Source organism: Lycorma delicatula, chromosome 9, assembly GCF_047948215.1.
Source record: "Lycorma delicatula isolate Av1 chromosome 9, ASM4794821v1, whole genome shotgun sequence".
NCBI classification, from domain to species: Eukaryota; Metazoa; Arthropoda; class Insecta; order Hemiptera; family Fulgoridae; genus Lycorma; species Lycorma delicatula.
In genome coordinates this window covers 54,992,594-55,008,555 of record NC_134463.1, presented here as the reverse complement: position 1 = coordinate 55,008,555, position 15,962 = coordinate 54,992,594, and the positions used below count along the sequence as shown (strand labels likewise).

Here is a 15,962-nt window from a genome sequence, read left to right as displayed (position 1 = left end):
TTGTGTAAATGTGGGTTAATAAATATTTTTAATGAGTTGGAAACGGCATCAAAGTAAATTATATTAACTGTGGCGTCGATATTAAATATTGTTTTTTTTTGGTTTTTTTTTTTTTTTTAATTTAATATTTTTACAGTACGGCGAATTCAAAACAGTTCTTACGTTAAGTGGCAGAGGGAGATAGCGGGCGATCCACTGTATTTGGCAGTGGATTGGAACCCTGTCTGTAAATATAGTTTCTAATTGGCGACCCATTGGTTACTTTAGGTAAACCTCGTCATGTCTAGCCTGGTTCTTTCTTAACTGGCACAGTCTTTCTTTTAAGTGAACACAGTACTGATCTATTGTGTATATGATATGTGTATTTTGTGTCTATTTTGTTTGGAACATAACTGTCTTAAGTGTGTAAAAAAAGTTTATATTTCAGTTATGATTCGTTATGTGTTTTAAACATTTCTTCTTCAACTGTCGTTCAGTGTTTGTTTTTTTTCATGTTTATTGTTTATTTATAGTATTTTTTAAACTTTTTTTAAATAGATAGTATTTTTTTTTTGCTTTTTTTGAAATTGTAGATTTTTTTTAAATTAATTTATTTAGCTTCTCAGTTATTGGCTACTAACTGTGCAAAAGCCCTTAGATTTGCACTATATTCGCCAGTAAAGAAGTGTAATGCATTTTACGTTAAATATATATATAATATTACAATATGAGTTGATAGTTTGCCTCCGTACATTTATTTTGTAGGAAAAATTGTGTCTACTATTAAAATGAAATCTCGCTTAAAATAATTTCATAACCTAAAAAATAATCTGCTTTTAGGAATATTCTATAAGTTTCGTAAATTAATAAAATAATTTATAATCTTTTGGTTTAAACTAAAGAATAAATAGTAATATTGCAAATATCCCGTAAATTTATAATCTTAATAATTTAATCTTTATCCCGTAAATGTTAATAATTTTAATAATATAAACTCTTTCACCTTTGTGATTCGAAGTATAGCAACTGGAAGAACGTTTTTGTAAGTTGAATTTTTAAAAGTTATTTTATCAGCCTATTTTTTTTGCGACCTGATTAATAGGATTATGAATTTAAAATTTGATATGCTTTAATTTAAAGCAAAAATATAAACCTCGAAGTTCTTAAACGTACACCGCAATATTTTTAGCACTCTGGCACCGATTCAGTGTAAATAAAAACAACTTTTTTTTTTATTATTAGTAAACAAATAATTAATATTATTAAACTTATTAGTTAAAGTAATTAATTTTAATTTTTTTATATATGAAAAGTAATATTTTTTTATTGATTTTAAAGTTAATAAGGATATCGATTATAAAATTAAAAAAAAAGAATATAAACGTTATTTCTTTACCGGTATATCGTAATTTATTTTGTATTTATAATTACGTTACGTAAAATAATTAATTTTCTGATATTTCTTGAACTGATGCGTTAGACATTTATATGTAATTAATTAAGACTTGTACCATATTTTCCTGGCGTTGTATTCAGCTCTAAAAATTAAAACCTTTCACCGAGTGATAAAATAAAAATGATTACTTATAAAACTATAGTTTTTTATTTCCTAAATAAAAATAAAAATTTTTATTCAAAGCAAAAATACAGTCCACGATGAAGATACTATAATTTACGAATCATTAAACAATTTTTAAAAAGAAAATTTAGTTTTAAATGATTGCGTCTTGAAACGACGCCGAATTAAAAAAAATATGTATACATATTTAATAGTTCTTGGGTTATTTTAAACAATAATTTATTCACAGCGTTCGGCCATTAGGGCAGGTCCTGCCACGGCTACTGCTGTCCATCTTGTTCTATTCTTTGATAACCTCTTTGTTTCCGCATATTTTCCCTTTTCCATTACCTATCCATCATTTGAAATATCTTCCTTTCCTTTTATTAACTAAGCCTTCTATCGCATCCTCTAATAAATACCTTCTTCTCAAACAGTATCCTAGGCAGTTCCTTTTCCTATATTCAATCACATTTAGCATTTTCCTGTTCTCTTCGATTCTCCTTATTACTTTTTCATTTGTTACATGGTCTTACCATCTGGAATTTATCATTGTGCGACACACCCACATCTTAAAAGCCTCAATTCGTTTTCTGTTTGCCTTTCTCATCGTCCACGTCAGCTCCATGGAGGATAACACTCCAAATAAAACATTTCATTAACCTCAGCCTTAACGCTGAGTTTAACTTTCCAGACAGCAGTCTTCCTTTTTATTAAATGCCTGCTTTCTTCATGATATTTTTATTTTATTCTCTACTGCGCAAGTCAATTCAACAGTTATAAAGATCCCCAAGTGCTGAAATTTTTTCACCTACTCTAAAACTTCATTTCCTATCTTAATCTCAATCCTCCCTTCTTTTCCATCTAATACCATACACTTTGTCTTCTTTTTGTTGATCCTTATACCCGAATTTTTCAAGCTTCATTTAAGTAATCAAGGATTTTATTTCTCTTTTCCCATTTAACCGATAATATGTTAAAAAAAGATAGATGAAAGTAAAATTTGTAACATACGTCAGTGATTTTATAAAATTTAAACTATTTTATATTATTGACGTAAAGCCTAACCACTTGGAGATGTATTAGGCATCCTTTTGATATCTCTTCTACGTAAAATCGATATTTTCGAAATTGTATTTGGTAAGTTCTTTTAATACACAAACTACCACACCAAATTTTAATCATAATTGTTCGTTAATATTATTTTAACCAATATATTATTAATATTTTGAATTTCGGAATATCATCCCTAATTTGTCAAGAAGTACAAAAATAAAAGATTTGTGGATAGTGGTTATTATATGCTGATATTTATATTTGTTAATGTTTACGCTACTGTACATTTTAAATGTAAAGGAGCGTTCACAGAAGAATACCATTTATTTTTGCACAAATATAATAAATACATTATTTGCTGTTTAAAATGCTGTTATAAAAATTTGCTGTTTATGAACTGGTTAAGTGAAATAGTAATAGAGGAATATTTACGGTAATGTACTAGCATGAAATTTTGTACACATATTAAGAAGTTTAGGACGGAAAAAAATTTAGATACCATACTGGTAATTTTATATACTCTGAAATGAGAAATTAAAAAAAAAATACAATTAAATATCTTTGAATTGAAGAGGGGAATTTTTTACGATTAGAAAATAAAGTTTACCATTTTACGTTATATGTATGTGTAAATTTTTATTTATCAAAAAACTAAAAGCCATTTCATAACAATGTAATTTGGATAAATCCCAAATATGTGCTTTTTTTTTTTCTTTTAACCTCCGGGGCCGCAGTTAAGCATTACTGTACAGAGGATGAGATGAATGATTTGTAGCGTGTGTGAAAAATGCCATGTCTGACCGGGATTCGAACCAGGGACCCCCAAATATGTGCTATTTGTAATTAATATATGTAAGGTCTTTTATTTTAATAAACATTGCTACCATATTTAAAAAAAAAAATTATACCGGGAAAGGTTAGTAAATATATAATCTTTTTTACAAAAATTATTTCTTTAAAATTTTGAAAAAATTAATACTAGATTTAAATAATATACCTACTTAATTAATGTTTTGATGAATTCGCAAATAAATAATCCTTGATGTTGTATTTAGAGTCGAATTGACTTAATCTTCTTACCTCCATTTTGCAATATGACGCCATCTTATGTTTCCTTTTCGAGGAGTGCTTGTTTAAAGCTAATCAATAGAATGTTATGATAAAAAAAATGATTATAAGATACTAATTTATTTTTAAATTTTCGAATGTGTGCAAAACTTAACAAAATGTTATCTTTTATGTAAAAAAATTAATAAGAAGTAACTCTTTTCAAAAAAAATCTTTTTTTTTAATTTAAGTGGTATTTCAAAAAAATATGGAAAGAAAATTGTGTTGAAAAATTTTAGCAAGAAAAGGGTTTAATTCACCAATTGCAAATAGTGTCTATTTTTACGTATAAACAACTTTATATGATATCAAAATATTGTGAATCTATTATTATTATTATTATTGTAATACACATTTAAAAACATACACAAGTGTAACCACTCCATTTTAAATACTTCTCTGACACAGTTTACTAAAAATTAATTCTTTTTTTCGATTTATTCAATTTTTATTTGTCGTTTTACTGATTCCAGTTAATAATAACACGTACATTATTGGAAAAAAATCTTATCAGATTTCAGAAAGAACTGACACACATTTTACATGTATTTTATAATGCCGGATTGCAAATCTCATATGAAAAGATCGAAATACTGCCCATCACCAAGAAACCGAATCACATCACCCATAACAACCGACAAGTAATTAAAACCAAAGATAAATCTAAATACTTCGGTTAAATAATATCAACAAACATAAATGATAAACTAAAAATTATAATATCCATTATTAATCAAACAATTAAAACAGTAAAAAATCCAAAATAGAATCGATAAACTTCGAATTGCATAGAGATTAAATGACACACATACAAAAAGAAATCTCTCTCAATAAAGACAAAAATCAGACATTACAACACAGTAACTCGACCAGAAGTGTCTTGTGCATGTAAAGTACTATTCAATCTTAGAAGCAAAAATAAAACAGATGAACTTCAGAAAACAAAGAAAGTGGAAAGAAGAATTAACAAAAAATCTGATGTGGACATCACATGACTTCCTTGTACGCCTATTAAATTACATATACACATTTTTTGCTGCACTTTATTTCAACTTATTTCATTTGAAAGTGAGATACGATCCTCCAATTCTTTAATAAAGTGGTCAGTTACACAATTGTTGAAATATTAGTTTTTATTAACATCAAATAATTTATACAATTATTAATTCAACAATCTTACGTGAAATATTAGAGTAGCGTAAAAGTCCCTTTATAACTCGTATTACTAGATCAATATTATTCATATCTTTGTGAGTTTCTGATTAACAAAAGTTTTAGAATTCTGGTATGTCGTATAAATAAAAGTTAATAATAAACTATTACGTTTAGTGAGTTCTGTATACTGGTTACAAATGTTAATTTCGACCTTATGGTGTAAAATACTCAGTTTTTATTATTGGATTATTTGGTGAATAATCAAAAATTAAAAAGAAACCATGATACAGGAAAAAGAAAGATAATGTGAATATATCCCAAAAAACTACAAGTTGAATATGAAGGGGAAGAAAAAGTTAAGAACAAGAGAAGAATAAAAAAAAGTTAACAGAAGATGATAAATATAAAGAGGAAGAAATGTTAAAATCAAACAAAGAATAAAAATATTAAGAGAATATGATAAATATAAAGAGGCAGAAAAGACCAAGGAAAGAATAAAAAGATTAAGAGAGGAAATGCGGGGAATTGAGAGGAAAAGGAAATGCGGTTATGTGTCAATCATATGCTCGTGAAATCGAGCATAAAGATACAAAGATTTCTATCATAACTATAGATCTTATTCTTGATTTACAAAATTGATATTTCTTTTTGCAGTTTAGTAAACCTTACATTAGTGAATATGAACCAAATTGGTAGCTTAAATCATTATACTATAATGATTATTACAAAATTTTAATTTAGGCGGCCATTTCGAAGTAAATTCGACGCTCAGTCACGGCCATTCGTGAATTTTTGTAATATTTTAACGATGCTTAATCCGAATCTTAAATTAAAATCAAAATCTACCACAAGACGTGTTCATATACGTTTTGAATATCTGAATTCAATGATGAACTGTTTGAAAGCATTCCGAACGAAGCATAAGTGGAAATTGAATAGTGAAGTACATAGTTTACCATCGTATTCGAATTCGTTTCACGTATACGAATAATCTATTGGAAATTAACATTGCAATGGAATACAGGTAATGTTTAATAGTACAAGAAACACTTATTTGTTCGCTATAGCAACTCATATGCATCGGTTGTGTGATGCAGTAATGCAAATGGTTAGCGCTAATCTTGTGCGGGAGTTTAAATTATATATAATGAATTATATGATATATTTTGAGTTTAGAATCCGTGAATTAATCGGTTACAGTTGCCTCAAACATTTCGTTAATAAGGGACTTTGTGCCTTATCATCGAATCAACGAAGTTACATCACGTATCTTATAAATTTTCAGAATACCATACGTATCAATCAAATATAATATCACAGAAATAGTGCAGAATAACAAATTAATCCATAACTGTCTGTTGTGAAACAATGGATTTATTTATTCAGTGTTTATTAGATAAATCTAAACAATTAAAAGCATTATAATCATGTTACCACATCGAATCCTCTGTTCTTCGTCAGAAGTCGTAACGCTTATTAAAGAGGTCATAGGGAATATTAATGTTTGGCAGATACAAATATTCAACCTTATTTAAATGGATTCATTAATAAGAAATTTCTAGCGATTTTGCAATAGGAACCCAGTTTTTTTTTTAAATTTAGATACTTTAATCACTGTATATACATATATATATATATATATATATATATATTATATCTCACTGTGGTATATTTCTTGAAGAAGATTAAAAATCATAAATATATTTACATTTATGTATATAAGGAATAGATAGATGTTAATGTTAAATTAAACAAATATTTGCACATTGGACCCCAATTTAGTCATCCATATTTTACTTCCTCTTGGATTTCTGTATCAGTCTGGCCCTTCGATTTTCCCAGTATTTCTTCATTCTATCGGATCATTGCTTCATGATCTCGTCTGTGACCTCTACTTTGTTATGCCTTTCTAATTTTTTAACGTTGAATCTATTGTTTTGAAGTGCGTAGTTAATTTTCATTTTATCAGAGGCGTCCTCAACCCTCAATCCAATTTCTTGAAGATCTCTTTGGATTTTTCCAGCATATTTTCCACAGGTTTTTTTTGTTAATATTCCTTGAGACCAGTGTTTTTAGAATTCGGTTCTCAGGCATTCTTAATAAGTGGAAAAAATGGGAAATACTTCCTTCGTTTTTTTTCATTGTACTGAGAATCGGGTCGACTTGTTTGTAAACTGTTTCATTTCTTAAAATTGTATTTATAAAATTTACTATTTTATGAATACAATTTTAAAGATGTTTTATATATTTTAATTTATTTTAATTTTTTTATTAGATCTCTATAAATAAACCAAACAAACGTGATTATTACTTAAATTGAATCAATTTACAAAGTAGTTAAAACTGATTATATCTTGTTGGTTAAAAAAAAAAGGAAGAAAATTTAAAAGTAGCTTTTTTCATGTACACAATCGTTAAATAATTAGTAGATTTCAGTAAAAGAAAGAGGTTTTCAATTTCAATCGTATTGCTTTTTTTACTTTTTTAATACTGTTTCCTGCTGATAAATACTTTTGTAACTTTTCTCCGTATGATTTTAAATAAAAAAACTTTTTTTAAAATGAAATTATCTATAAACATGATTTGGAATTTTTTTAAACTTTATTCTTTTTATCGTCAATAATATATTTTATCATCCCACCGGGTTGGTCTAATGGTTAAATTCGTCGAGTTTAAACAATCACGTCCATAAATTAATTTTTTTTTACCTTCGGGAGTATCGTTAGGTATTGCTTCAGTAGGGGAGATGGATGACAATGTTGCGTGTGAAAATGCCATGTCTGACCGGTATTCGAATCCGGGACCTCCGGATGAAAGGCCGAGACGCGCCATAGAGTCGGCATTATTAAATTCCTAAAAATAATTTAAGGGAACGTTAATTAAATTAACCAATAATAAATCACGTACATATGCTCTTTGATTGGTTTAACGGACTGAGAAATGACATACAAACTATAACACTTTAAATGTAACATTGTATACGTAAATGTACATGTAATACGAAGTTTGAACGGTAATCGATGTATATATATATTGTCGCGTGTTCGCGGCTCGATCAGGATGTTCAGAAATTGACAGTTGAAAATGTTTATATAATTGAAATTTATTATTTTAAGAACATAAATAAAATAAGACAAATAATAATAATAAATGACAATAATAAAACCAATAATAAAAGTAGTAATCGCACCACAATAATAATCATAATAATAAATATCAATAATAAATAAATAATAATCAAAGTAATCACAACAAGAAAAATAATAATAATAAATGCCAGTAATAATAAATAGTAATCATAGTAATCACATCCACAACAATATTAATATTAATAATAGACAGTGATTACCTGCAAAACCGAATTTAAGGTAATCGTCAGGATTTATTCACAGATAGTTAAATATAATTCAGTCCCATTGACGAAAGACATCAGCATGACCGCTAGACTTAACACTTTTAACCACTAGTCTTGTATTATCAACAATAGTAAAATAGATAAGACAAGTATAAAGTTCCTTTTCTGCAAATACCTTTGCTGTTCACAAATAAAACTACTCATTTTTTAAAAAAATTTTTTTTATAAACTACAGTTTATGAATGAAATTTAGTCCATTACCTCTTTCACATATAGTCTAACAGTAACTTACCGAACTACTTCCTGTTTTCATGTATTGGAATTACTTGTAATCTCACCGTAATCGCGTCGAACTTAATACACTACAAATTTGCTCCTTCACTGACCTCCTCTCAGAATACTCTGACACAGAATCTCCTCGCAGAACTCTCTCTCAGACTCACATCTCGCAGACATGATAACGTCTCGCTTAGACTGATTTCAACTGGTCTTCTCCAGAGTATTTATACTCTATAAATACAGGACCAGACCCCAGTTGAGCGTGAGAACGATCGACCGAGTCCTTTCATTTCCATGCATTCCTAACCTGAGTTCGGTAAACTGTTCTCAAGGAACAAGATCTGTTTAGGTGTTCAGTGGGCAGTATTGCAAAGGATGATTTTTAAGCGGACCTTTTACCTTTACTAAAAGGGTTTCTTTTAGTCCCTTTCTCTGGATTTCTCCCATTATTATATTTTCTAATACCTTCTTCTTAATTGGCAGGATTCCGTTAATTACGTCTGTTATACCGGTCTTGTTACAGCAGTATATATATATATAGAAATCGGTTATTGAAGAAATGCGGACTGTTGTTATTTATCATTTAGGCATTTACCGTTAACTTTATTTACTTATCGGCCTTTTTGACTCGAGTAGTAGTGTCTCGGCCTTTCTTCCAGAGGTCTCGGGTTTGAATCCCGGTCAGGTATGGCATTTTCACTCGTTACAAATTTGCCATTTCATCTCATCCTCTGAATAAATATCTAACGGTAGTCCCAGAGGCTAAAAATAAATTTACTGATTCTGCGCAGCACCGCGGGCTCCTAGTTTTCTATGAAATGTAAAGATATTATGAAAAAAAAAATAGATCGCAATGTGCAAGCTAAAATTAAAATTTATATGCCTAATGGAAAGTTTAATTGTGGAAGGGAAGGCTAAATGAAAACTAGTCAAATAAGTCAATAACCGTTTTTATTTTCTCTATTTAAAAATTTTTTAAATTTATTTATATTTTTAATTTTTGCAGTACTTTGTCATAATAGCCTACGAGTAGTGTTTAAACCCGAGCTTAATAAACTAAATGAAATATGGTGTGTGAGGGAGAGCATTTTATAATTTTAAAGATAATGAAAGTCGTATAGTTAAGTTGACACACTGTGGTATTCTTCTCGCATGAACTGTCACTCCTACTATGATATTATCCTTCCCAAAGAAAAACCACAGTAAATAGCTCAGTTGACACTTACAGTGGAGATGAATTGCTGGACCGGCAATTGGCTTCTTACTGTCTACGACGTCACGGTACATTATTCCTTCTACTTCTCCAGTACAAACACTCCTCCTACATAGAACTACTGCGCATCTAATCGTAAGTGTAATCCGAAGTGGCTCTTTTTAAACTCTGACTAGTAATTGTATAGGTCTAGCCAGAATTCCTTTTCTTTTGAGCTGCTTATTCCGTTGAACTGATTTTTGCCTATTATGTACTCTTTCAACCCTTGTCAAGACCGTTAAATCTTCTTTAGATTTTTTTTAAATATCCAATGAAGTAAAATAATAATTGTTATATTCAAATTAAAAAAGTCCCTTTCGACACGCCGGAAGGTGGAGGTAGATTTCACCGGTGCTAAGTAGAGGATAAAAAAGATTCCCATCTTAAATTTAAGAAAAACTTTAAATTTACTCAATAAGACAATGGTTACATGTGAAAAATGTTTCACATGTTTAGCATACGACAAGCCCCATCTTCTTACAATTCTACCAGCATTTTGCCCATCCCTTGCCGTAAGGGTTGGGTCATATCAAAGATTGTTTCAGACAAAAGTTTTAGGTAATGTTTAGAAGACTAACGGCCACTTTAAACCGATTCGATACTGTGCCTATTAAGGGAGGTATGATTTTCTTTGTCCCCATTTTTCCAAATTGTTTTTTTTTTAAAACCCAATTTTTTCATCCCCTGGACCAATGGTTGGTGATATCAAAAAACATTACTTACATAAGTTTTAGGCCCTTATCTAAATAATGGTAGGAACTTTAAACGAATTCGATATTTTACTTAATAAGAAAGTTATAGCGATATTTTGTTTTTTTTTTCGAAAAAGCCTTCTTATTTCCTACCCCATGGTCCGATTTTGCCCATTAACGAATTCAAACGAGATTTTGTATAGTTATATTTTATATATGAATTTGAAAGTGATTGGCGCAAAATTACGGCAGATATCGTGTCCACAAGAAAGTGAAATATATATATATATATATATATATATATATATATAAACTTTTGAACTGACCGTAGTTTTGGGTTCTGGAGGATGTAAAACGCGAAGATATGTCAAAATTTTCCGGAAGTCGAATCGTGGTACCCATTACAGTAGGTAGCTTTCTTATGAAATCTACCTCATAAATCAGTTTTCATAAACATATATTAAAAAAAATGAATTTTTTTAGTATACAATGTACTGATAAAAAAAACATTATCTTGGTATGTTTTCTAAATTGAAATATTAGAAAAGTGACGTCAATATAACTTCTGATGGTGGGAGAATGCTTTATATACAGCTGCTGGCAGGGTTTCGAACTTTTTCCTCCTACAGTAGTTGCGGGAAGAAAAAAGATTATAACTGGGCTACGGCCTATGAGTTGCCAATCCCCGTATTGTCAAAAATAAGAGCCACGAGGTCTTGACCTTTCATTAGAAAAAATTTTATTACATGTTATATCGTGTTCAAATAGTTGACCCAGTGATGAAGTTTTTTTTTGTCATTAACTTATTACAATATATTTGTAATTGTAACAAGTATTACTTCTTGTTTCTTTAAAGTTTTTTTTAAATCTCTTTTATCTTTGTGTTACTTTGTAAGACTCGTATAAAATAGTTTTAAATAAATATTGATATAAAATTCCCTTTATATATTGTAAAGTTTACTTTTGCATGAAATATGATTCGCGTTTGGCGGGCGAAGCACGTGAGACTCGGCGCCGTCATTTATATATATATATATATATATATATATAAATTCTTAACCAAGTATCATTTGCGTTAACGACGCGCTAAAAGAATGTATATATCAAATTATCCTTGGATTAGGCTTATAACTGCTGCCAAATTAGATCAGGCAAATCAGGTTTAAAGCAGTATTACACTACTGTGTTTGTTATATTGCTAGCTAAACGTGAATTAAATTGAACTAATATCGTTCCTGACAATAATCTATATCTTTATTTATTTTTGTTTTTACATTTTTTTTAAACACATTTATTTATTTTGTATTTGTTCCAATTTATATATATATATATATATATATATATATATATATATATATATATATATATATATATATATATATATAATTGCTTGCTAATATTACTATTATAACTTTTTAATTAAATTAAAAAAATAGATTATTTAATCTGTAATTATAATATATATATATTTTACGTGCTTAAAAGTAAATAATTACTATTAATTAAATTTAGGTCAAGAAAAGGATTTTAAAATTAAATTTTTATTCTTTCGGCGAATATAACTAGGATAGTTAGTTATATTTAAGGGGAAAGTATGGTGATCTTGTCAAAAATGGGGTATCGGGCGTTTGCAAATTTTTACGATTTAGTGTTCAGCTAGCTCATCTAGATCATTCGATCTCAAATTAGTTGATAACGACTCTTTGTGGGCGCTGGAGGCCTTCATGGGGGGGCGGTAGAAGGCCCCACAGAAAATTTTGAATGTTCAGGCGGTCTAGAAAGGCGATGCTGGTAAAAAAAAATGCAAAGATTTTGCATGGCTACCAAGAATTTTGGCTGCAAAGCTTATCTCGCAACTGTACCTTGGATTATGATCGATTGATCAACGATTTCTGATAGCATTTCTGTCATCGTATTTGTCTGAACGTGGATTTAGTGCTTTAGCGACGTTGCTAACAAAAAAGAATAATCGGCTGCATGTTACCGAACGCAGCGACGCTGTTTGAAGTAAATTCGAGCCTGATATTAACAAACTCGTTAAAGTACATCAGATTCTTCCTTCACATTAATGTAAGTGTAATTTTTCAATTGAAAGCTTTGTTTTAATTATTGTATTTTTATATTGAATATGCTATCACTATCGTTGTTATACAACTATGTAGATACCATTGTAATTTTTTTTAAAGCAATTTTAATAAAAATACTTCTAAATAGATTAAATGTGCGTTTTAATTGTCCTCATTTAAAGTGTAAATTTCGACTCAGAAAAAGGATATACCTAGTTTAAAAACAATAATTGCAATTTCTTTTTTTAAGAGCGCATTATAAAAACAGATATTGCAATTATTATTTTTTAATAGATGCTAAGTTAAAAGATTTTGGGGGTGCTAGAAAATGTCTAATTCTCAATTCGGACAGTGGGCGAAAAAGTCTGAGAATCAGTAATCTAGATAAAAATAAAAACAATGTGTGCATATATTTGGATACGTGTCACTGGTTTTGGCCTTATATCTCTTGAATGACCAAAACGATTTTTGGCTCAAATAAACCGATTTTTCAAATTTGAATACGGGATATTAATTTTTTTTTTTTTTTCAGTTTCTTAAAGAGGTGGAGGGATATCGCGTAAACCTCCAATTTTAATTCTCTTGAGAGACATTTTAGAGAAAACTTTATTAAAACAAATTTGTTACCTATTTTTGATAAATGCATATTCAAAAAGAAAAGATGTTCGGTCCGGTTTTTGCGATACCTTTTGGCTATAGCTGGATCTGCTAGCGGGGGCCATCTCTGCAATAAGTACGTTCGCCCGTTTAAGTTGGAGAATGCTGAGGAAATCAAATACCCAGGTTAGAAAAAACCAGAGAACCCGCTCAATGACTTCAGGGATGGATGGATAAGAAATTTTCACCGGGTGTGATGGCGGAAAAATCTACAGTGACATCTCGAACAAATTGTCCTGCATGCCTGAAGGCAGTAACGTGGCAACCCCACAGCCAAGATTACTCATCGCAGGGCTCGAACCCAGTCTGAGGAAAATAAAATTGCTGGCAAGCGTTCAAGTGTAAGGATATGGATCAGGATTTACGGATAAATAAAAATGGAAAAAAGAATTATTGGAAATCGGAGATTTTAAATAGTAACGCGGAATGTAAGGGGTCTTAAGTCGTAAAGAAGGCGAATTAGTGAACACCTTAAAAGAAAATAATATAATATAACGGTCGCAGTAATAACGGAAACTAAAAGGAAATTTAAAAAAAACTTACCAGAAAATAATACAGCTATTACATTAAAAAATCGAATTCTAAGAACACAACACATATCAGATTTTATTTAAAATATCACAACACTGCATCTTCTTCGCTTGCCTTCTATCGAAGGTTGGTTATCATCTGATAACTATACTTTTATGATTTGCTACTTTAAATAAGTTTATGTTGATTAAAATTACCGACCTCGCAAATTACTGACCCGTTACATCCTTCTTCTCTTGATATTTCCTTTACAACTTCCCCTTAATTATTAAATGAAGTAAAAAATATCATTCCAATCGCAAAATATTTGTTAAATAATTTTTTGTTTCTTTACTCTGTTGATAACTTCTATAAACTTATACAAAACTTCTTTCTTAAAACATTTTTATGGCACACTTTCTAACCAAATTACTTTTACTATATACGTCATTATGTCTACATTTAAAAAGCTTTCAACTGTATAATTTTCTGTTCTTTTATTGTTCAGCTTATCCAAAGGTAATAGGGGAAAGCTGACAACAAAGTTGTAATACTTTCCTAGCATTGGTTATTTATTCTTAATATAGTGAAAAAATAATGATACGTGAAAATAAACTAAAAACAAATTTTAAAAAGAAAATTGGTTTTTCTGCTCCCCAACTTCCAGAATCACCTTGAAAGAAATGTTTTTGATTTTTCTACACTTATTATGTTAACTTAAACAATTAACACAAATCCACTAAACAACCAATAAAAAGTTACCTAAGATTTCATTGTTGTTGGTGGGAAGTGAATTATGATGAAATTTTAATGTTATATTATTATTAAAAGTTTAAATAATCCAAAAAAAGTTTTTAAAAATTAAAAAAATCGATATTTTAAAAATTTGATCGGTTTCCTTATCCCCAATATTGTCCTGAAAGTTTTTGATCGGTACATAATAATAGATAAATCACGTCAGGAAAGGATAGATTTGCTACTCCACGGATTAAAAAAGGAACTACCCCAGCATTTCTGTAGACCTTTCGTTCTCAACGTGGGCGATAACGCCTCCTTATGAGCACTGGAGACCTTCAGGGGGGCGGTAGAAGGCTCACAGAAAATTTTAGTTGTTCAGGCGGTCTAGGAAGGCGATGGATGATGAAGGTAAAAATTATGTTTTCCTGATATTTCAAACTAAAATGTAAGTTTCAACTCAGAAATAGGGTATGCCACGTTGAAAAACAATAATTATAATTTCTGTTTTTAAGAGCGTATCTTAAAAACAGCAATTATTTTTAACAGATGTTAAGTTTAAAAATTTTGGGGGGCGTTAGAAAATGTTTGATACTCAATGTGGGCGGTGGGCGAAAAGGTTTGAGAATCAATGGTCTAAACGGATTAAGTGAAACCGCGCTATATCCTTGATCGGAACAGGATCATGAAAATATATTCGTAAAATTAATTATAAAATAAAAAATAAACGTCATTAAATTTTATATTAATTATTTTAAAACTAGACGGTCAGGACTCCGTCCCCTGGACCCCGATGTATTCGTTATTTTCATGGGTGTGAGAATAATACTAATAAATAACAATCAAAACCTGAAAAGCTCTCTATTTTCTAATATTTCCCTCGTTTTTGACGAAAAAACTCTGCTACGTTCGTACTGTAGACTAAGCTATAGCTCGAGTCTGGACTTAGCGCTCTTGGTCAGCAGCTAATCGAGAATCACACACTTCAGTTGTTTCAGTGGACCGAAATACTATCATTATTTTAGCAGACTGATTAATTAAAAAGGTTATTTCTCTTCTTGAAGATACATTTTTTTAACTTTTAACAGTCCAATATCGTCTTTCAAATTAAACAATCAAAACCCATAAAAGTTCGCTAAGTGTGCCTTTATTAAGCTAATTACTATAATAAAATATTAAAAAAAAAAATTAATTATAAGGATAAATTTTTTCCTTAAATGAATATCTTTAATATCTTAACGTCTATTAAGAATATAATTTTAATTGGAAATATTGATGAAACAATTAAAGTAAGGGATAAATCTTCAACATTTTATTAAAATCTGTCCAGTAGTTTCTGCGTGATTCGCGCACACAGACGACTCTAGTTGTCATTGTGTTATATGTATAATGGAATATATATAATAAACATGAAATAATATTAAGGTAAATACCGGTTGGACGAAAAAGAACTCCGGTGTTTCATGATCGATGATAGTTTTTATTATGCAGCACAGTAATATTTTATGATTTTGAAGCGACTGCAGTTAAATTTAATTTACAAATTAAATTTTCTACCCAG

The 15,962-nt window shown here is 29.5% G+C and overlaps 1 protein-coding gene across 1 annotated transcript in view; it reads left to right on the top strand.

Moving 5' to 3' along the window:
- The first annotated feature begins 326 nt into the window (after positions 1-326).
- Positions 327-15,962, top strand: part of LOC142330468 (G protein-activated inward rectifier potassium channel 3-like) — a 119,931-nt gene continuing 104,295 nt past the window's right edge. Inside the window, exon 1 of the mRNA XM_075375713.1 lies at positions 327-477. Within this exon, the coding sequence (XP_075231828.1) occupies positions 440-477 (38 nt within the window). The 5' untranslated portion in view covers positions 327-439. The remainder of the gene's footprint in view (positions 478-15,962) is intronic.